The sequence below is a fragment of the Prinia subflava genome, chromosome 6, assembly GCF_021018805.1.
Source record: "Prinia subflava isolate CZ2003 ecotype Zambia chromosome 6, Cam_Psub_1.2, whole genome shotgun sequence".
Taxonomy (NCBI): Eukaryota; Metazoa; Chordata; class Aves; order Passeriformes; family Cisticolidae; genus Prinia; species Prinia subflava.
The window spans coordinates 3,547,336-3,570,778 of record NC_086252.1 but is presented as its reverse complement, the minus strand read 5'-3'; the positions used below and the strand labels follow the sequence as shown (position 1 = coordinate 3,570,778).

Sequence of the window (23,443 nt, the reverse complement as noted above, 5' to 3'; positions counted from 1 at the left end):
AGCAAAAAATTTTTTTTAACTGCTGTAATTTAATCCAGCGTGAGATGGGAAAATTGTCTAAATATGGAACCTTTAACTGTAGGAAAGAAAAATCTGTTGTTAAGAAGGACGCAAAAAACACCCAAAGCATGAAAAACCAAAAAAATACTTGAGCAGGCAGATATGAAGATCTATACTGGTCTAATATGAAGAAAGAATCCAATTGTATTAGAGGTATTTCTTCTTGCCCAGAGGGAAAAAAGCCCCCTCCCTTTGGCCGCTAGAATGCAAAACTGCAGTTAAGAAAAAGTGAGAAAGTTTTGGTCTTGAGAAAGGGGATTTTGAAATAATTCTATTTATGCACCCAAATTTTAGCGTTAAGTGACAATTCATGGTCTAGTTGTGTTTTTTGGAGTTTGGGGGGGTTTTGTTGTGTGTGTTTATTTTTTCTTTCTTGATGTGATCTTGTCCAGATCAGATGATTTTTAGTTTCAATTACTGCTAGTTGTCCATTGAGGAGCTGTATCAAATGAAGGCCTTGCCTTGCCTGAGTAAGAGTATTTGCTTGTCTCACAGAAACATCCCTAACCTGAGGAGTGGCAGGCGGGGACACGAGGATTAGTTGGTTGGTAATTTGTGGTTGACACAATGTAGAGATGAAATCAGGCAACTCATGTCCAGTTGCTTCCTCTTCATTTGTGAAACTCCTTATACACGCAGACTCCAGAGCACACGTCAGTATACGATGCCTCTTCAAATAGCAGCGACTTCTCATCGCATCTCCAGAAGGCACAAGCATTAAAGGAAGATAAAGAGAGGCTTAAACAGAAGTTCGGTGGTATTCTTGGAAAAATATTTGAGTGTTAAAGATTGGAAAACTGCCCAAGACCTGTCTTGCAAGTTGGGATGTTAAAAGTTGTGGTTGATGAGTGGTGTGTCTGGTGGTGCTGTTACTCAGCTCAGAAGATACACGGTGGCTTTTTCAGAGCGCTGTTGTTGTAGCCCATACCTGTTCTCCCAGTGACTCACTTTTCTGTTGTTGCAGAGAGAGACCTTTTTGGAGCAGAACCTTTTGACCCTTTTAGCTGTGGAGCAGGAGATTTCCCTCCAGACATTCAATCCAAACTAGACGAGATGCAGGTAACTGCTGACCTACGCGGGTTATGATGGCTGTGTGCCTGTTCTTCAAATGCATGCTTACCGTATTCTGAACATGTGTTCCACAATGCACACACTAATGCATAGACCAACCCCACTCCTGACCAATGGCCATTCCTTTGGGGAGTTTATCTCCTGGTCTTTGGGCTGGAGCTTGGGTTTGCCTCAGGAGCCCTACCTGGGACCAATACAGTCGGCAACACTAAGGAGAGGTTTCTCAGCAGTGTAACCAAAATGGTTTGGGAACCATTGCCTGGGAAGGGACTGAGAGAGCTGGAGAAGAGAGCTGAGCTAAGAGCCCTCCAGATCCCTTGGTCTTTAGCTGCAGCTATCTCCACCATCCCAATGGACCCTCCTCTTTCACTCAGTGGCATTGTTTTGGTTTCTCATGGCATTGTGCAGACTTAGGTGCTTCCGAGGCCTCGGCAATTTTCTGCTGCCTTTAAAAATAGCTCTCTGGCACCCTGGGGCAAGTAAATTCTTGATAATTGATTCAAGAATTCTGAACTCTTGTGCTTTTATCAGAAAATGTTTGTTGATTCTGAAACACTCAACATTGTCCATTCCGTTGTCCATTGTTATTGACCCATTGTGAAACAACTCTAGGAGAAAGTCCTCAAGTTTTGGAACAAATGATGCTCTGCAGTCAGACTTTCAAGACTTCTAAGTCATTGCCAGCTTGTTTATCTCTGTTGTTTTTTAAGCAGCCTGCCAGCAAAAGAAAAGGCTGGAAATAATAAAAACTTGAATTTCTAGGATCCTGGCTCCTCAGCAGAAAGCATTCCCAAGGTTTCCATCCCCTTTGTCTCTTAGGAGACCACAGAGTCCAAGAGCATTTGCTCTCGGGCTCCTTCTTGTTCCTTTCTCCTCCCTAGGGAGCAGCAGAGGCTTTTTAAAATGGCCTAAATAAGATTTAAATACCATTTCATTTTCCTGAGTCCATTTTCTTTTCCATGTCAGTTCAGGATGGTTCCACTGACAAACTCTGCTCACAGTGAAGAAAGAAATTTAGGTTCTTGGTCCCCCACGTAATTCCAAAGAGCAGCTAAAAGCCAAAACTGTAATCTTTGTGTTTTGTGAATGCTATAATGTTGTTACCAAACCCTTGAACACAAACCCCAAATCTTACAGCACCTCCCATTGATATATTACCAACATTTCCATTGTTTTAGGGAAAAATAAATTGTAGCAACTATGGTTACCACTAAAAATGGCATGTCAATATTTAAATGTCACATATTAAGAGTTCCTATTACAGGTAATGTTTTGACAATATTTGGAATTGTTTGCCTTGTACACTACGAAGTGCTGTCACCTCATAAAGTATCAGGGAATGGAATAGTAAATATCTTTATCAAGAATGTTTGAAGTCGTGAAATGAAAATCTCTCCTCATTGTTTGTACTCTCTTCTTCTAAAAAAGGGAGACAACCAATGAATAACAAAACCTCCAGGCATTAGGGTATTACTGTGTCCTGTTGCAAAGAAAGGCACTTGCCCCTAGCATATCAGCCATTCACTAAAAATTAATTAGTGGGCCTTTATGTAGGCACAAAACTTGTTGTGTATGATCCAGCTGAGAACAAGTGTACAGCTGAAAGGATATTCTAACTTGAGCCAAAGCAAAGACTGTGTGCAATGTGTGATTTTTACTGTGTGGTCACTGCAAAATACAGATTGAAATGTTTTTCCTAATGTCTCTTTTATCTTCTTGTGCTTTCCTGGGTGCACAGCGTCAGCGATGGTTGGTATATCATAATTTAATAATGGTATTTAAAGCATTTGCAATTGAAATGTGCACGTTTGCCTTGTGTTTTTATTTTTATGTGTATTTGTTTATGTGTAAAAATGTTAATATTTATGTTTTCTGTATAGAACTCTGAGTCTGGGCCATTTTCATTTTTAGGGGCCTACAATCTGAGTTAGGGACAGCTGATGGTCATTTTCTTTACTCTGTCTTGCCAGCTGCTAATACTAAGCCTTTGTTTTCACTGCTGTTTGTTTTCCATGTGTACCTGTGCAATCTCCAGTTGTCGTTATCAGATTGCCACTAGTGAAATGGTTTAAGCAAAACCATAGTACAGAGATTGCGTTAGTACAGTCACATTTGAGAGCAAGTCTTTGTTTGGACACAATCATTTAAAACTTTTACAAGAGCACGAGCAGCTGTGCTTGTCTCAACAGGCTGTGAGGAAGGTGAGAGCACAGAATGTGTAACATGCTCTGGAAATCCAACAATGAGAAACATGGGCCTCTCTTCTGAAATGCAAAGTGAATGAATCTGTCATCTTTGCATTATGGAAATACAGCCTGGGTTTCAGTAATTATGTGTTCCATTCAATCTGTAAAGGTAAGGGTTTTACAGACACCTAGCAAATAGTTCCAAGTATAAACCTCCTCCACGGGGTGATGGATACAGCTCTCCCTGCAGTGAGGATGGCAGGCAAAGCTGTGCCAGCATGGCTGGAGCAGCCCGGGCCAGACTCTTACCCTGTTTCTTGTGTGGAGCACGTGAGGTGCCTCAGCACACACACCCCGTGTGCAGAAAAGCTGTCCTGGTCTAGATTTAAACTAGTGGAGGTGATTTGGAACAAAGTGGGAGAGGAGAGCACAGAAGAGGCACTGGAGAATAAACTCTGGAGTAGTGGGTGCTTTTCCTTTGCATCCTGCATTCTGAAATTAAGGAGATCAGATAAAGTTCCCTGGCCTCTAGGGGAACATTCTTATTTTTAAACTTCAGGGAGGATCCAAATTTCACAGTTAAGCTGTCTATTCCATTTCTCAGTCCAATCTCTGCTGATCTTTTTGGAGAGCTTAAAACTCCCACGTATGCTGAGATGTGACTTTTACAGCTCAGGCCTCTCTCTGATGACTGTCCAGCCTCCTGTTTCCCTGCACCCTATGCTGAAACATATTTTCATCTTTATTTTGACTGTATCCAGACATTAATAAAATGAATGTCTGCTTTCCCAGAAATCTTGCAGTGAGGAGAAGTTTCCCTGGATCATGAATCACACCAGCAGCAGCTGCTATAATTTATTAAAATCTCAAGGTAGTTAATATCAGAAAGCTTCCAGGAGCTGCAAGCCATTCTCCCTGCATGCCCTGAAGCAGTCAGTAGGCTTGACATCTTTCCATCTGAAATAAGTTTTGCTCAGCCTTCTAAATACTCTTCTCAGAGATATGTAAATTTGTCATTGCTTCGTTGGGTTTGTGCTGACTTAAGCTCATTGAGTGAAGTCACTGTGAAGTGATAAGTGAGTTAACTTCTGAGCCATAAGGTTGACTTTGGCAATTTTCTCTCCTGATAAAGTGCAAGCTCTTTGCCTTGTACTGCTTACTGGTTTTAACTAGAATAGCTCACATCTTTGTATCCTTGACACCAAAAAAATGCCGGTTTTGGAAGAGGGATTGTTTCTGAGATGTTTTGAGTGAAAACAAGCTTTGCTCCTGTCTTAAAGGCATCAATCACATCCCTCAGTACAACACCATTACTTAGGAGGTAACTAAACTGCTCAGTCCATGTGTTTAAATGCCTCTGAAGTGAAAAACGCTCCTTGAGGAGAACATGAACACAGAAAAACAAGGCACAATATAGATGCACACTTCATAGCCCTTCTTGTTCCCTCTCCTGGCCAGTGCCATGGGGTGGCCTTTTTCAGCATTCCCTGAAAATCAGCAAATCAGAGAGATTTTTTGACTGCGTGAAGAGTTTGTTTCCTGAACCTTTAAAGTACAGGAGGCCACAGCACGCATGGGTTTTAATGAACAGGCAGAGTTACACTAAGAACACACATTGTTAGGAGCTGAAGGGTCTGAATTTCACAAGGCAAAGTATTTTAAGTGCCATGCATTAAAATTAGTGATGCATTTTATATAGATAGATATAAACTATAATGTTTACCAAGAACCTGACTCTATACGTCATTAAAAATAATTGCCTAACACATTAGTCAAGTTTATTAGGGGAAAAAAATCATCATTTTAATCTGCATCATTGCAACTGATTTCATTACTGTTACAACTGTGGATGCTGAGAGCTAAAAGCTGGCGTGTGCTGTTCTGTAATGGTCAGAGAGCAGCTTCCCCTGGGAGCAGAGCCCTGGGGAGCCCCGTGTACAGCCCCTGAGCAGCTCAGGTGTAGATATGAAATGCAGTCCTAAAAGCATCTGTGTCACTCAGGGCTCTGCACTGCTGTGAGAACTGATGCCTGCATCAACAGTTCTACTCTGCATGAAAAGGAGAATCTACTCCTAAAGCCCTTCCATGGCTTGCTTGACTGTAGTTGATGGGATTTCATTTTTCAATTACGTGTTTGCCAAAGTATAGTTCTGGAGATTCCACAAATTAACTAAGAATTTTGAGTTATGTTGTTGAACCTGAGGGGTTAGGAATAGTGATGGCTGTGGGAGATCTGAAGTCTGTGCCTTCCTCATCTTTGGAAATTGCAATCACTTTGTCAGAGAGTCTTCTGGATGGAGATATTCTGGTTAATTTTTTTCCCTTTTGAGAGTTGCAAATAGTTTTTAGGAATATCGATTTAGACAATGCAGCTTTCCTTTGTTTATACTTCTACTCACTTCACGTCCTCCACTAAAATATCCAAGAGGAAAACATCTAGATTTCACATTCCTTTAATGAAAGGAATGCCCAGCTAGCCCCCTGCATTGCTTTGATGTCTGCTCTGTGCCATTGGGGGAAGTCTGAGCCTGCTTGGAACTGCAGAATCTGACACTGATGGCTCAGAAGTGACTATGGGAATGCCATGTCCCTCTCACAGACAGGAACGTGCCTGAGCCTCAGCAGTGCCCCTGCTAACAGCACCTGGCAACCACAGTGCTGATTTCTTCTAGGACAGACAGGAGTTCACTTTGGTAATCAAGCTGAAAAGCTTTTTTAATAATTGTGATCCGTAAAGAGCGGCAATCTCTGAACGGATCAGCATTGATCACATTGCAAATATGTGGAAATGTAATTGTTTTAAATGCAAAATATCACAGCTTGAGAAGGATGAAACGGGTGGGGGGAGTGGCTGGAGTGAAGCTGCAGAAGGAAAGGTCAAGGAGGCCACGGTTCTTCAAGAACGTGGAAACAGTTCTGAGTCAAGTCATGGCAAACACAAGCAAAGTGCTAAGTGACAAAATATCAGTTTGTGTGGAAAAAACTTGGCATGCTCAACATAAGAGCAGTGAGATGAGTGTACTTCCAAAATGCATCATCTAATTTGCTCTTCGCTTGCTGGAAAAAGGGCATTGGAAGTGCAGCTACTTAAGATATCAGCAAACTGTGCTTAATTGTGAAAATGAGATAAAAATAAGAGTAGGCAGGACAGGAATGGGAGGGATGTTCAGTGAAGGCTCTGGCTGGCTCAGGATGAAGGTCTCTAGGTTGTGGTGTTCTTCTGTTGGAGCTCATCAAGCACTCTCAGGCTGAAGCACCAACAGCAATCCCTTTTTGCTGTATCGCTTTACAAAGCTCAAAACAAGGCAGCCTTCAGATGTTTCAGAAATTGAGCATCCTAGGCACTTGTAACTGCAGGGTTTAAAATGTAACAGATTGGACCCTAGGGCTAATTCTCTGAGTTCTCCTTCAGGGTAATCAGTTCTTTGACTGCAGTTACATCAGTTAATTTTCCCTTTGGGTAAATGAACACTGTCTGTTTGTAACAACATGTGTTTCACTTGGAATTCAGCTACTGTTCACTTGAAATATCTTCTGCACTAAATGTTCTTCCTTTTAATCCTTTGGAAAATACAGAGAAGAAAAAAAAAAGGGGGGGGGGGGGGCGGCGGGGCTGTGGTGTGGAAATGTTAAATATACTAGTGAGATGCTAGTGAGCCTGGGCAGCTCTGTGTCATCCAGGCAGAGCAAACTGGGTAGCCCAGCTGGGGAACAGTTTACATCACAGCGCTGCTATTGCTCAGCATCTCATGGTATGGATCTGCCCTTAGGAAAATGCAGCTTTTACTTGGAAATTCCCAGACCATTTAGGAAGTATTGCCAGGAGGTTTGTTCTGCTTCTCCACATTATTCTTCTGATAGCAGTGGCTGGCAGGGATATTAAATATTCATACACTTTTCAAAAGTTAGCCTGTGAATTGAATTGGTTTGAAATTAAGGTGGTTTGACGTGGGATTATCTTCTAAACCCAAAAGGTATGGTCTTGAGGTACTGCTGTGCATGTGAGGGAAAAACTTGAGTTTGTGCCTAATCCCCATGCAGATGGTTTAACAAAAAGATTTATCTTGTTTACAAGATATTTTCTTGATGAAAGGACCTGTTATTGATTTCATAGCACACAAGCAGCTCTCACTGAGCAGAGCACTGCAGCAGCTGCCACTGGAGTTGATGTTCTCGTGGCATTTCTAGTCAGAGCCCTGTTTCCAATTGCTTAAACCTTCAAAGTACTTCCACCCAACAGGCTGAAATTTTCTGGACTTCAAGGTGACTTTTGAGGGTCAAGCTACAATTATTCAGCTTCTTTTAATGCAAAAGGAGAAATGAAAATAAGAGTGTTTTTCCTGTATTAAAAGTGCAGCTGTTCCTTTAGGACTGGTGTGAACTAAGTACTGTTAGCAAGCCAAGCATGTATAAAAGTGTACCAAAAAAAAGTATTGGTAGAATTAATTTCTTTTCCATAGAGGAGGTGTTAGCATCCAGCCTATAATCTTTTTTGTGTTTCTACTAATAAAATGAATGTGAGTAAACTCAGGAATTTTGGTCTGAAGTTTTAAAGCAGCTCATCGCGCTTTCAAAATACCACTATGATTTATTTTACTGAGTTACGTGCCTTTAAAATGCAGAGCTTTTCCATTTGCAGTACAGCAAGTATGATTTTATTTGCCTTTTTCATGAAGCTCAGATGGCAGTGGTCAGTAAAGCCCTGTCAATTTAACTGTCCTGGGAGCAATTCAGAGCAGCCCTCTGAGGTGGGGCAGTGAGCACTTTTAGTTGTGCTGCTCTTACAGCACCACTGTTGTAGGAGACAATCTGTATCAGTAACAGTGTCCATGTCATACCTGTATGATTCAATATAAATCTCCTTGAATTTTACTCAGGAACAACATGGTGCAAGCCAAACTTGTTTGGATGTTTGTTGACCTGTGTACAAGAATATTCAATCTTGTTATTCTATAGTATTTTCTTCACTTCATGTACATACTGTAGCTATGCTGTTGTATGGTGTACACCTTTTACAAGTTAGCCACTAAGGCTTATTGTTAAAAATGGCTGACCAAATAATGTAAATGTTTGTGGATTCAGGCTGAAGTATTGTTGCAGATTGTCTGCCTAAAGATATGCTTGGATTTAAATGTTTTTACAAGGAGAGCATAATCCTCTAGAATTCACTTGGCTCTTTACTAATGATGTCTTGTTTCATTGCAGGAGGGGTTCAAAATGGGATTAACTCTTGAAGGCACAGTGTTTTGTCTTGACCCACTAGACAGCAGGTGCTGATGCCAAGAAAGTCAATGTGAAATCCCTCCGCAGTGGGTTTTTTTTATTTCTGAACACGTACTCACAGATACTATCCATGTGCCAAAAATTGCTTTTTTTTTCAACATGTAAACTCTTGTGAGGCTTGCTTCTGTAAAAATCCAACTTACTTCCATTCTTTCCCTGTACAAATGTAAAAAGTTGTATTTGTTTATGAATTATGGATTAAATGACGCTGTTGTGTTTCTTTCTGTCACATTTTAGCCCGAGTTTACTATGCTTTATGACTATTAGCTTGGAGAAGTTCTTCAGAAAGGTCACACATACCTCTGTCTCTCTCTGTCTCTCTCTGCAAATGTCCAGGCATGAATTCTACATAATACTTTACCTGGCAGCATTTTGAAATTATGCTTTTAAGGCATTATTTAATATTCAAGCATAAATTTATTAATATTTACTGCAGAAAATTCAATTTGCAGTGAAAAAGGCATAAAATACTAACTATATGCTTCAAAAGTAAATCTGGATGCAGTGTGATTGATTTCCATCACTGTGTGTGGTTACTATCCTGTACAAGTGTTGTCATTGGTTTATACAACCCATATTTTAGGTCCCTTCATTCATGTTTTAGAAACTAACAAGTTGTTAGTCTGCTAATTAGTGCTTAATGAGCCTAGAAGAACTGCTAAATTGCAGAATGGCAAAGCAACTGCCCTTTGTTTTGATATTTCATAGCTGAAGTATAAAATATGTACCTTGGAATCCATTATATGCTAGCCATAATATAAAAGGAAGATTATGGTCTTGCATTTTCTTAGGAATTTAGGTGATTTTGTGCATAAGCAGGCTCTGGGCTCAGTTCTGTAATTACTTTCAACACCTGAGTGTTTAGAGCTGGGGTCTGTTGAGTATAATTCTTTTACTCTCTTCTTTAGTGTTCCAAGTCTTTAATTTTGAGGCTTTCTGCAAAGAACAGGCTATAAGTAAGTCCTTTGTCCCCACTGGTTGTTCATGTTCCAGAAACACCGAAATTCTCAGCTGCTGGTGAGATGAATGCTGATGTGTCTATGCATACCCTTCATTAATCTTTCTCATAAGCAATAAAACACCATCTTAAACCTATCTCAGAAAATAATTATCATGAGTTCAATTCAAAAACTTGTATTTTCCCTTCAAAACATAACAATGTGGAAACTGCCCCCCACTCCCCCCAAATTTACAGTGTTTTTTTGGTTTTTTGGGTTTTTTTATGGGAGGTTTTTTTGGTGACACTTAAGGTTTTGTCCTTAACAGTCACAGTTTACACCAAAACCACATTTACCAATTTTACCACGTGTATTTTTATGCCTTGTTCAACAAAGTACTTGTGCATGTACCTTTGGAGTCTGCTAAAAGAATAGGATTGATTATTCCTTTGCTGGGTTTGACACATCCTCAGGTACCTTGCTGAATTGGGGCCTTAGCATCCTACATTACATTTGTCTTCCTCTCTATTTTTCTGAGTTCATCATTCATATAGAGTATTATAGAGAAATATATATATAAAAATATATGAAATCACTAACAAATAGAATAGTATATGTTTCATAAAGAGAAGTCTTTATAATTTTGTTTGTCATATAGTATTTTCAAATTTGTATAATGAGGATGTTTAGTAGCCATAGCAATGGCCTTTTTTAACAAATAGAATTTGTATTTTTATTGTACTTTAAAAAGCTTTACATAATAAGCATCTATTTAGTGGTCATTTATTATCAATGGTAACACTAAGATAATATTTGCACATTTTAAGAAACCTTTTTCGTTACTGATTTTTATGATAGTTGACTGCAAATGGCATGGTTAAATCTTATATACCTGGTCAATGCATACAAAAATACTTAAATCAACACAACAGTGCATTTTTAATTTTTAATTTTTATGTGATCCAATTGGAAACTGTATTTCTATGTAATCTCAAATGTCTGTTTAATTTTGCCTAAAATAAATGTTTTTAAATAAATCACATCCTAGAACACAGTGTTCATTCACTAAAATGCCCAGTGGGAAGGTAGGGTGGGGAGGTGCTTAAATATCGGGCTGGACCTGCCACAAAGGAGGGATTAGTGCTGGAATGGGTCAAAAGTCACCTTTGGGAAGGTTCTGATCTCAGACAGAGAGAACGACTCCAATCTGTTTTATTACTGAGTTTGGGGTCATCTGCAATCAGAGGAAAATCTTGTTCTATATGCAGCTGGATACTACTGACAATTAGGGAGTAACTCTCTCTGCAGTGCTTCCTGGATTTAATTGACTTTTCTTTATGCCTTTTTCTTCCCCCATCCTTCTCTGCTCAATAAGTTGCCTGCTCACTGACTATTTAAGGAGCGAAGGACATAATTGAAGTTTTCCTGAGCCTTAGAAAACGATCTCCATAACCCAGGTGTGTTAATGGGAGAGGCTGCTGCAGATGGTGTCGGTGCTTATGAGAAAAGTAATCTTAAACCATCTGGAAATCTCCTCCCTTGTAAAACTTCTCTCCAAGCTCATGCTCAAAACCCATCCAAGCACTTGGATTTGTGGGAATGGGGCTTGAACATCCATGGGAATGGGGGCTGGCAGGTGAGGAGCACACGTCATCCTTATCATCTCCTGTGAGCTGTGAATTCGAGCTGCCCCTCCCTGCTGCTGTCAGTGTTCTCTCAGGCAGAGCAGCAGCCCCTGTGCTGCAGCTTCACACTGCTGCAGCTTCACACTGCTGCTCTGCACACGCCAGCTTGGGGCAGCCCGAGGAGCCCGGGCAGTGGCTCTGCCTCTGCTCAGGGGGAGCGGCATCATGCTGCGGCTGCTGCTGCTGCGGCTGCTGCTGCTGAGGCTGCTGCTGCTGCTGCTGAGGCTGCTGCTGCTGCTGCTGCTGCGGCTGCTGCTGCTGAGGCTGCTGCTGCTGCTGCTGAGGCTGCTGCTGCTGCGGCTGCTGCTGCTGCGGCTGCTGCTGAGGCTGCTGCTGCTGCTGCTGCTGCTGCTGCCGCTGCTGCTGCTGCTGCTGCTGCTGCTGCGGCTGCTGCTGCTGCTGCTGCTGCTGAGGCTGCTGCCGCTGCTGCCGCTGCTGCTGCTGCTGCTGCTGCTGCTGCTGCGGCTGCTGCTGCTGCTGCTGCTGCTGCTGCTGCCCTGCTGCTGCCCTGCTGCTGCTGCTGCGGCTGCTGCGGCTGCTGATGCTGCGGCTGCTGCTGCTGATGCTGCTGATGCTGCTACTGCTGCGGCTGCTACTGCTGCGGCTGCTGCTGCTGATGCTGCTGATGCTGATGCTGCTGATGCTGCTACTGCTGCGGCTGCTGCTGCTGCGGCTGCTGCTGCTGCGGCTGCTGCTGCTGCGGCTGCTGCTGCTGCGGCTGCTGCTGCTGCGGCTGCTGCTGCTGAGGCTGCTGATGCTGCTACTGCTGCTGCTCACAGCACCAGTTGTCTCGTTACAGAGAGAGAGTAACACCTGTTAGCTTAGAAATATGGTGCTAATGAGTCAGGAACGAGACTTTTTTTTAACTTGTAAATTTGCCTTGCAACAAAAACAAAGTACCAGTGCAGCTTCATGCTGCCTGTTTTGTCAACACTCTTTTCTTTCTTTTGGATGCCTTTTCTTTCCATTTCTATTTTTTTCTTCTTTAAACTGTAATCACTCTGCTGACCATGCTAACTGTGGCTGTATCACTTCTGGACACGTAAAAGTAGATTTTGACTGCCCAGCAACTGCCCTGGCCTGTCTTACCAAGCTATTTTATCACCTAGAAGCATGATTCCTTGCTTTAAATTCCATTTTTTCCTATGATATGAACTATTTCTTTTTTCTGCTGCCTATTATGGTACACCTGAGTAAATGAGCTGCTTAGGTTAGAATTCTGAAGTTCAAACAGCTGAAATATGGGAACTTCGTGGGGTTTTTTTTTTAACCTTTCATAAATCACTGAGCATCATTGCAGGATGTTCTTGGCCTAACTCATCTTTACTTCTGATGTGCCTGCGAGTGGCTCTTGCCCTTCCATTTGATAGATGGGATTTGTGCTAAAGTAAAACTGATCAAATTGCTCAAATTGGCAAAGACCAAATCCTTCATGTGGTGAAAGAAGTTATATTCCATTCTGGATTCACAGATAGAAAGGAAGAAAAGAAGGAGAAATTCTCACACTTGCAGAAGCGTGGTTGTGTAATCCCAGAGGTGATTGAATGTGCCAAGGAATGGGATTGGCTCTGAGACCTCATTACGATGAGTAATTTTCAATTTGTGGAACTAAGCGTGGTCTCATTCTCACCAAGCAACTCTGCTTCAGAAAAAGAGTCCCTTCTGCAAAGGAGACTGTCCCTGCCTGAGAAATCTCTGCTTAAACACACAAACCCTATCTGCACTGTATCTCACTTGTCACTAGAGATCATCACCCTTTGGACACTCTCATAAGACAGGAGATGTGTTAAGAATTCCAGGCAAGCTCTCAGTTTCCTTATTTTCCCACTTCGGGGTTTTGTTGTTGCTTCTTAAAATTAGAGGATGCAGAAGTCATACATAAAAAGAAAACCCTCAGAGTGACTGCCCATATGTTTTAAAATGCAACTGAAAATGCCTACTGGTAGGTGTTTGGTGAGCTTCAGCTAAAAGGCAGCAAGTGAGCTTTGGTACTTCATTAGCCTGCTTTTCCCCCCTTTCTTTTTTAGAAAAATTCTTAATGAGAGACTGAGGCATGAGTTGCACTGTGAGCTGGTGAAAAGTACTGGTGAGCAGCTGTCATAAATGAAATCGAGGCCAGGATTTCAAATGTCTGGTTTGTTCAGTTATTTCAGAAGGGAAAGGCGATGTTCTGTCTGAGGGAAAGCCTGACATTTGTAAAAAGTGCTGCCTTCCTGGGATGCTTCAGCATTCAGCCAGTGGTGGTACAGAGATTAAAGAAACTGCACATTTATTTATTCATCACACCAAAACACTTTCTGGAAGTACAAGACACAGTAGGATTCATGGAGTGAGTGTATAATTTGTGTGTGATGGGGTACAGCTTTCCAAACATATGAATATGTAATTAACTTTTGTGTTTAAGAAATTTGCCAAGACTTCTATAGAAACTAACTATATAGTTGGGGATAACAAACCCTGCAGGTTAAGTCTCCTAAATAAGATTCTGGAATGGACTGAACTTATTTTAAGTCTCATATGAACGACAGTAACCAAAGTCAGCAGATTTCAGCTTTTAGACTCTTTTTTTTTTTCCCCCCTCACATTTTCCACTGTTTATTTCAGCAGAGCTTATGCCTTGCAATAAAGATTAAGAAGGAGCAGAAACAGATTAGGAAGGAAGTATAGAAGAAAATCAAAAGGAAACAAAATATCATCTTGTGCCAACATCCGGCAGTTCAGTCACACTGCGTTTTTTTGTGAAACTTAACTGATGTGAGAACTTCTCTCGTTCTGCCCCATCACTTTTTATGCCTATCTCAGGGCTGCACGAGGGCTGCCAAGAAGCAGATTTGCCTCGTCTGCAGTCCCCAAGACCTGCTCTTGCAGTTCTTGGAGTGTGCCAGAAGCAAGGAATATTGTATGCCACAGAGGAGGTAATCACAGTGAGCCTTGTCCACGATGCTGCAAGCTCCACTTTCCATGCATTTATCCTAATTTCTAGTAGCTTGTTCCATATCAAAAACCTGGCTAAGTTGCTTATCTGACAAAGGCTTCCAGAAGGAAGCTGTACTAAGCCATCACAAATTTTCTTTAGCTAATTACCTTTATTCTAATATTGATTGGAAGGCATGACAGTCATCCATATTTTCTAAATACCAGTTAATAAAACCATTATATAAAATAATTTCCTTATAAGAACTTTCCCAAAAGAGGAGTCTTAGAATAGACCCTTTAGAATTTTCATTGGTTCTGTTTCCTTTGCAGCTTCATGCTACACACAAGCTTCTCTGACCTAAAAGAAACTCAGAAATCCTGTTCAACTTGAGTACTTCTAAAAGCCACCTCTGGTTTTACCCTGTGTGACATTTAAATTGTGGCAAGTTTTATTTCTTTTATGATTGTATTCTGCGAGCATTTTATTCAGTAAAAACGAGATGGGTTTTGGAGATTTTGCACCATATTAGAAATGGAATATTTTGAGCATGTTTCACTGAAAATAATTGAATGAGTTCTCTGGGGGTCTAAACTGGTTTGCTTTGGAAAATTATTGGGCATTTTAAATATTTCGGTGTTCTTATATTTTGGGGTTTTTTTAAAGGAACTTCATTGATTTCAAAGAAAGCAATCCTTGACACTGTGAAAATCCTTAGTCTGTGCACTGCAATAGGATAAGGCTCTAAAGATAGTATTGTTCTTGAGGGAAAAAGTAACAAAACCTATTTGAAGGGCCTGGATAGATTAAAAATCTGAGATTTTTTTCTCCTCTTCATGAATATTTAGAGTATGTTAGAACATTGTCACTCATGTACACACTTTGCTATTGTTTTTGTGGTGGAAGAGAGCCACCACAATGGCAGATTAAAGTCACCTACAGTGTAAACAATGCAGGAATGAGTTTCCCCTGTTTTTGCAACCCTATATACTATGAGAAAGCCAGAATAAATCTAAGTTTCTGAAACACTTCAACCCAGTAAAATAGTGACATGATCACATATAGTTTGTGATTGATAAACCTGGGATGCAAAATAAGCAACTACACTTGGCAATAAAGGTAAGAGTTTTCAAGGTAAGTGAGAGTGAGTGAGAAATTGTACAGGAGTGTGGAAATGCTCTGTGGGATTGCTTGTGTGACTGGGCTCAGCTGTGCTGCATTCAGGAGTCAGGCTGTGTTTATGTAGCTCAGCTGATGATCTGCTGCTGAGAAGCAAAAAAACCCCAGAAATTAACAAAAAAATTTACAATGCTTGATGCTGTTTCCAGATTTTGAGTCAGAGGGTCTCCTGATGAAAAGTGTTAATGTTGACTTTACAAGCTGCTTGTCTGTTTTCACATCTCCAAGATTTTAGTGAGTCTGCCCTAAAATCTGTCCCTCAGGGTGTTCAGGACTTTCAGCACTCACTGTGTATATTTTGATAGAACCTGCAGATTGCCGTAATATTCGATGTAGGAAGACCAAACAAAGCTGTGATCTGCATCGTCACAGTTGCATGCTGTGGTACCATGGCAAAGGCTTGATGGATGAGATTTGGAGTAATATAATCTCAAAGAAGATTCCACTATTTAATAGCCCTTTTAAAAGTGGGTATTTTAAAAGAATGGAATCTTATTTAAAAAGTCTGAAACATGTGACTAGAGAGCTAAGTAAACAAGATAAATTGCCTCTTGGCACTCTAATAAATAAACCAGTAAGGCTGTTAAAGCCACATGAGTCATAGAGCCATAATGAATTTACTTGAAACTTAGGAAAACAGCAATTTGTTTTCTCGGGACCACTGATTCAGTCTCTCACAGACCTCCCTGACTAAAAGGTTGAATGCCAAAGGGGAAAATATCCCACACAATATTCTAAGCAATATTTTTTTCTGATGCAGGGGTCATCCTGAATCTTGGTGTGTGCTCATAAGCAAACTGTTATGGTAAGAAAAGGTAAAGAGAAGCAGTGAGAAAGGTGATATAAAAAGAAAAAGTTAGTGTGAGGTTATCAGCAGGAAAAACCTGAATTTGCATGACCACACAGCCCACAGAAAACACTCACATGATGCTTAAGTGCTCTGAAAAGACATTTAGAGTATCTGTGAATGTATAGCTGATGCAGAAAATGCCATTGAGCAGTATCTATCAAGGACCTAAAACTACTGTGTTACAGATGGCTTTCATTTCTCAGAAAAATGTGTGGACAAACAGTGTACAATATTTCAAATGGTATTTGGTCATCAATCGGCTTACTCTGGGATAGGAATGGTGCACACATGTAAACCGGGGGAGCTGGAAGCTTTCCTTCCAGAGACTGATGCTTCCAGAGGCACCTCTGGAGTCAGGAGGGGCACTTTGGGGTGAGCAGGGAGGTGCTTCAGACTCTGCAGCTGCTAAACGAGAACGCAGATTACCAGAGCTGCCAGCTTGTGGAAATGTCAAGTCAGTCTCCATCAGGGATTTCAAGCCCAAGGCAAAGAGGTGCAGACAGACATTGAATGCGCTCCAGACACTGGCCCCTCTCTCAGCTGTTACAAAACAGAGAACATTTAAAACTTGCTTTTTCTCAGCCTGAGGGGAAACCCATGGGAAAAGATATCTTCAAATACATTCTGGCAGAATTCAGATTAAAGAAGCACACATTCTGATTCCCCAAATTTAATTAAAAAGCAACAAAACAATAAGCAAGAGAGAGTTTTATGAAATGTATAAAAAATGCATCATCCCTATGTTTTATAAATACAAGCCCTTATTTGCAAGCCCGTTGAGTATTCTAGCTTCTCTTTGTTTGAACACTACTTTTTTTTTCTTATAATTGCTTAAGGTTTATGAATTCATTTTTTATTTTTCCACAGTTTCAGTCTTCCTAGACAACTATCTGGAAAGCTTAAAATATGTAGTGGGTGTATATCTCAACATTCTGACATTTCTGCTTAGAAATAGCGGCAAGACTGTTTTTTCTTAAAACCTAATGTCCAGCCTTCTTCCTGGGAATCACAAATTGCATGTTGGTGTTTCAAAGGGCAAATAAGCCTCCAAGAAAAATTGAAAAAAGCCTCCTGTGGTTGGCCCCAAGAAGCCTGCTGTTTTCCAGGAATGCTGGATTAGTTTGTGATCCACAGCTCCCTGTTTCCTTGCAGTTGTGCTTTCCCCCCCTTATGCAACAGCATCACGCGACGAGCTCTGACTGGAGCTGAGGTAAGGTCACACTCCTGGAAAGCAGCACTTGAGAACACTCCCAGGAGAACACAGCAGGAGTTTGTGGGGAGTTTGTTCCTGTGGGCATCCAGGGAAGGGAGTCCTGTGCATACTGAGACCTGAGCAAAGGCAGGGAAAATTCAAGATGTAGTAATGCCTCAAGTCCCTTTTTAAGGGCAATGTTGGTAATACCTTGTAGTCTACCTTTTTTTATCCAACCAGCTAGTGACTGCTGTTTTTATTCTGGTGTTACAGTTTTTGTCCCATCAGTGCATGGTAGAAAAACCTTCCCAGATTTAGAAAGCAAGTAAACAATGTCATACATTTCTTTATAAAAAATAATTTCTTACCAAAATTCTTGTGTGCTGTTCTGGGATTGTCTTTTACAAACTGCCTTTTCCAAGCTGTTTTGTTAGGGGAAACTGTTTACCTTTCAGTTGCACTGCTATACTGGATATTTCTGAATTTTTTTTTCCACTGTATGTGTGGTGAGATAGAAACAGAAGAATGCTTCTGTATCTTTTTCAGTCTCGTGATGTTATTGGGTGTCAGGCCATTCCTTTATCTTCCTATTGAGATATAAATAAGGTTTTATGTATCAATTGTAGCTTTTTGTATTTTCCCACTGCAGTGATCCTTATTCCTTTGGACTGTCAAAAGTGCAAGGTTAGGGCATTCAAGGCCCTCTGCCATGGAGCCAAATTCCAGCAGGCCCCAGTGTCACGGGGGTTCACTCTGAGCTTTGGAACCCCAGTGTGCCCCTTGAGGGCAGCTAGGGGGTATGGCCTCAGATTTGTCCCTTCAGGGCACCCTCTGGTGCTCAGCACGTGGGAGTCTGGCTCTGGGAAACAGGATGAGGAAGCCCACGAGTGCCAGCCTTGTTCGAGGACTCTGACACCCTTATGTGGTACAGTACCTTCCATAAACTGGTGGGATGTCTGCATCCCACTCTGAACTTACACAAGCCTTTGGTGTTTCAGCTGTGGATTCCTCTCTTCTCTTTCAGCTCTCCTCTTCCTCACCCCAGCAGTCCCTGTGCCCACACCAGTATCATATTTACATAGCCACAGCCACATTCATTAACCTGGGCTCTTGAACAGTTTACAGGACTTCCTTTTCTGCTCTAGAAAAGAATCCTGTCCCTGTCGTGAGTCTCATTTGATAGGCCTTAGTTGGGTTTTTTCCCCCCTCAGGCTTAAATTGGTTCCTGTGGAGTGTCTGCTGAGAGAGCAACCATCCTTCCAAGCTGCACTGCTGTAAGACTTTTTGAAAACAAGAGCATTTAAACCTCATGAAAGGCAGACTAGATAGTTCTGGTGAATCAGTCCCAGCTCCCCATTAAAGCCTGTCTGGAAGGACTTTCTTTGTGTGGCTGCCATCCTGGTGCTCAGCAGTTCATTTGCTGAGGAGATGCTGCTTGAGGCCAAGCCAAATGTACTCCTGCTCTCCACAGGGCTGTCTCAGGACCAGACTGTGGCTATGGCAGATTGAATGCACATGGAAAAGTGAATTGCTGCCCCACAGACTTGGCTGCCTCCACTACCTCAACTCTGCCACCCACGCAATTCTCCGTGACCAATATTCCTGTTAGTACTTTCATCCTCCTGTGGATTGCTGAAGGCCAGTATGCCATGTCCTAGGAATTCCAGAAAAATGACCAACAGTGGTGCTGCCTCCAAATTTATGTATTAACTCAGGCTAAGACCACCCATCCAAGCAGACTGTAAGCTCCCAGTTTCGTCTCCAGCACTTGATTGATGAATTAATTTCCATATGGGCCATGCCTCTGTCAGAGCAGTCTCAATTCCTGGTAACTTCAGGACACGGGATCCGGTGCAAGTAGTTCTTAGAAGGTTTTTGTGGTCCAGGCCTTTGCACAATCTTCTTTCCTCTTCAGCTGCATTAGGTATAAGTAGCTTTTCTTCTGAGTCTTTGCTGGTGTGGCCAGGGGCTCTCCTGCCCTCTGCTGAGGGTGAAACACTCCTTAGTCAGAGGTGTCTGTGCAGAAAAGAGCCGTGTGTGCCGCAGGGGTGTCACCTGTCCATGCACAGACTGCCAGGCCTTGGGCTGGGCCAGGTCAGGTTCCAACAGCTTTGCCAGCTCCCTTTGGAAACTGTGGCTGGAGCTGGTGTCTGGGCAGTGTGGCTGGGCAAACGAGTGCAAGCACAGAGGTTGGCTGGACAGAAGGTTGGGTTGGGGACAAAGTGAGGAGCTCTCACATTAGCAGCCTGTTAGTGTCATTAAAAGGGAGAGGCACAGGCAAGGCTTGCAGCTGAGGGCAGCACAGGGAAAGGCAGGAGGGAAAGCAGCACAGTTCCATTGTTCAATCACTTTCCACCTTCTGTCAGCATTTTCAGCAGCTGCCACAGAAGCCATGAACCACGTTCTGTGGGAGGTTATGTGTGCACAGCATGGGGATGTTGGATTCTGTGGCACTGCATCCTCTCTGCCTTCCCAATTCTCCTACCTGACTTCATACCCAGTGATTGATGTGTTTAGAGCCCATGGCAATGCATGGGGAAAGCATTCCTTCTCCACTCAGTCTGTGCATCCCAATCATGGAAATTTTAACTGCAAGGAACCCCTTGCTCAGAGGGATACAGATTTGTGGTGGTGAATGGGAGGACATTTTTATGTGACCCTCTCATGGATTGTTATGAATTTAATTTAATTGATATTGTTTCACAATAGAGTATTATTGACAGTGTATAATAACTTTCAGTGTGACAGTGATTCTCTCTGTGATTGTCCCATAGGTACCCTTAGATACTTGACAGATAATGTAGACACTTAGCTCCCCCAGGCTTGGCAGAGAACTCCTCCCTGGAATAATTAGCAAAACATATTTCTAATCCCATCTTCCAGGAAATGTAGTTAGTTCTTGTTTTTCCTTTCTGAAAGAAATAAAAGATAAGTATACGTTTCATGATTATATAATTATCTCTGCCTATGTGAAATCAACCTGCAGTTTGAAAAAGAAAAAGAACCTTTTCCCTTTCTAAGAATATGGCAAGAGTGGCTTACCAACACAGTGAACTCCCGCTCTCGCCTTTAATCATGCAAATATTTATATATGCATGTGTTTAAATGGAGATGCTTATATATAGGTCTATATATGTACCTCCAAACAACAACAAAAGAAAACACCACAAAAATGTTTTGGAAAAGCCCACAATAGCTCAGCAAGTAACCACGTGAAATAGATGTAAGAGCTGTGGTCTTCTTTGCTGCCATATTAGTGATGCTGCAATCCACCAGCTTAGAAAGCCTAATGACTTGATTTATATACATATACACTTTTCTGCATTTCTTATATACATTTGATACGTGGCTTATGCCAACTTTCCTTTGTGGATATGGACAGAGTAGAAGAAAATTGAAATGTTTTTATTTACTCCAGCATTTTCAGTGAAGAACAAAGGGCAATTTGAGAGAAAGTGATCAAGGGTGCAAAGTTCTTGCAACAGGCTGAGACAGGTTGTGATAGATGTGTGACATATGCTATTATTCTGAACTGGCTAATGTAGCCTTAAGTAGAAACAAAAAAATATTACACACCAGGGAGTACAGTGAAAGGGCAGTTGTGTCTAAATTAACACCACATTTTGAAAAGGTTTTGTTGCAAGGCAAGTCAGTGCATTAAGCAAAGCTAGCTCTAATTACATGCAGGATGCATTCTCTCTTCCCTGTATGTGTTTTCAGATATGTACATCCTAGTTCTTAGATTTTATTATACTAATTGATAGCATTAGACAGGGCTATTTGCTAATTTTCTCACCCAAATTATCCCAAGAGTCTCCCATTCCAAATGGCCTGTGCTGGTAAAGCAGGGGTGTGCCACAGAGAAGTGAGCACACTCCCCAGTGGGACTGACTGGTAATTTTACCAGAACCAACTTCTAAATGTACCGTGTGGTAAGTGCTAGACCTCCTTCACTGAAGTTGTTCTTTCAGATTCACACGTGGCTGGTTCACACTGAAAGGACAGAATAATGGAGCAAAGAAAAGAGAGAAGGGGTGTTTTAGGAAAATAGGAGAACAACATGATGAAAATGTTACTCTTTTTTCAAGTATACCCGGAACAAAGAGTTAAAAATTGCTCAGAAGGCTTTATTTATAATCTAATGACATGAGAATAATTTTAATATCATTCTTCACCAATCCATTTGATCTAGCCACAAAGTATGTCAGTCATTTGCAGCCAGCATTTGCAAGGCAAAAAAGCCCAAACCATCAAAAGTGATGGAAGCATTCCTTAGTGGTTTTTTTTCTGTTGAACTGAATTACTTTTGCTCTGAGTTGATGTTTTAACTGTGTTTAGATATCTACTTAGCAAACTTTAACCTAAGTTAATTTCATTAATTGCTTCATTTCTGGGCTAGAATGTTTTTCAGTCAGATATTGGAGAGCTTTTTCACTTCTCATGATATCTGAACACAGCTATGAGTAAAGCTGTCAGTGTGGTCACTGGTAATCTGACCTCCTTTCACATGACATGACCACAAACTGAACTCTGCAATGAAGATTTTACTTCTTTGTTTCATCTGTGATCTGAAGTGATACCAAGTTTCCATTGTTTCTGGAAAAACTCAAATCCAAGCTAAACTCTAACATGCTCTGTGGTTTTGAGCTAAGACAGAACATGCAGTTTGTAAATCTCAGGCTGCTCTGCTAGGAAAACCTTGACAAGCGTCTGCTTCATTTTACTTACCAAAATCCTAGATTATTTTAGTCACTGCCCAACCTTTTGGCACACCAGGGGAGTCAAATCAGGCCTGTCCCATTTCTGTACTCTTTTAGCAGCTTGGCAGAGAGAGAAGCTCATACTGAATTGGTCATTATTCTCCCCATGGCCATGCCACAACTGCAGCAATTTGTTATTTTTGGGGTGTCCCATCTTATCTAGGCACACAGCAGGAGGCTGAAGAGGGCTGAGGTACCTCCCCGTGAGAGCAGAGCACAGAAACCCTTCCAAAGCATCCAGGTGCCACAGAGTCTGTGCCAGGCTGAGGCAGGGAGAGGCCTTGCAGAACCTGGCCGTGGCACAGCCAGAAAACCTGGGCAGCTTTGTGCTAGTGTCAGAGGCACTGGGGGACTCAGGGGAAGCCAAGGGGGATGAGGAAAGGCATCAGCTCCTCTGGCTGCTGCCCTTTGCAGGGTAGCAGGGAGTGTGTCCCCTGGGGAGGGACAGGGACACGCTGAGGCTCAGCAGGACTGACTGCGTGCCCCAGGGGACATCAGGAAGCAGCAATGTCCTTTCTCACCCGGGTTTGCTAACGCTGCAGTGATGGGGTTTGTCGCTGGGTTGATTTGGCATTGGGGTAGGGTTTGTTCTTTTAACAGATGAGGAAGGGATCTTCCCATGGGATTAGGAGTGAAGCAGTCTGAAGGGAGGAGAGCTGGGCAAGAATATTTCCTTTGCAGGAAGGCAGGACAGAAATGAAAAAACAGGAGAGTTAGAGAAGACAGTTAGGAGGAGCTCTGGGAAAAACAGCATTGCCTCTAATCTATAGATCTCACTAGAGCTGTAAACAAAATAATTCAAACCACTTGCTGTTAAACAAGGAAATTTAAATCTTTTTAAAGACAACAGCCTTTGGAGTTAGAAAAAAATAAAATTAAAGAAAGAGGTTTCATAATAAGATATCTCATTATTTTATGCTGTTTTAAAATGCTTGTGCTTCCTGTCATTATTTTATTGCAGATTGAACAGGAATTAGCTAGAAATACTTCTATCAGAAGAATCCAGTAGGTAATTCTGGTTCTTTCAAGACACTGAAATGTCTGTAGGCCTCTTTGTCTTACTTCTTTAAAGTGTGGGAAGAAAATCCCTGTGATGTGTGGGCAGAGAGCAGCTTATTTTGACACTGACACTCTCTTATAGGCTCAGTAAGAGGCAAACGACATCAGCAAAAGGAGCAGAAGGAGCAGTTACCGGTTGTGCTTGCTAAAATCCTAAACTGACCGAGGCTCTTCAGTCCAGCTGTTTCTGCTTCTCTGGATGGATTGCCCATTTAATCCCACAGCTGTACATCTCTGCAGCAAAGCACAGCACACAGCTGCAGCCT

At 41.8% G+C, this 23,443-nt stretch overlaps 1 protein-coding gene across 4 annotated transcripts in view; it reads left to right on the top strand.

Annotated features, from left to right (window-relative positions):
• GULP1 (GULP PTB domain containing engulfment adaptor 1) overlaps positions 1-10,575 on the top strand; it is a 145,174-nt gene extending 134,599 nt beyond the window's left edge. For all 4 annotated transcript variants that reach the window (XM_063399922.1, XM_063399923.1, XM_063399920.1 and 1 more), the window contains 2 exons: positions 1,025-1,119; positions 8,523-10,575. In XM_063399922.1, coding sequence (XP_063255992.1) covers positions 1,025-1,119; positions 8,523-8,594 — 167 coding nt within the window. In that variant the 3' untranslated portion in view covers positions 8,595-10,575. The remainder of the gene's footprint in view (positions 1-1,024; positions 1,120-8,522) is intronic.
• Positions 10,576-23,443: the final 12,868 nt, after the last annotated feature.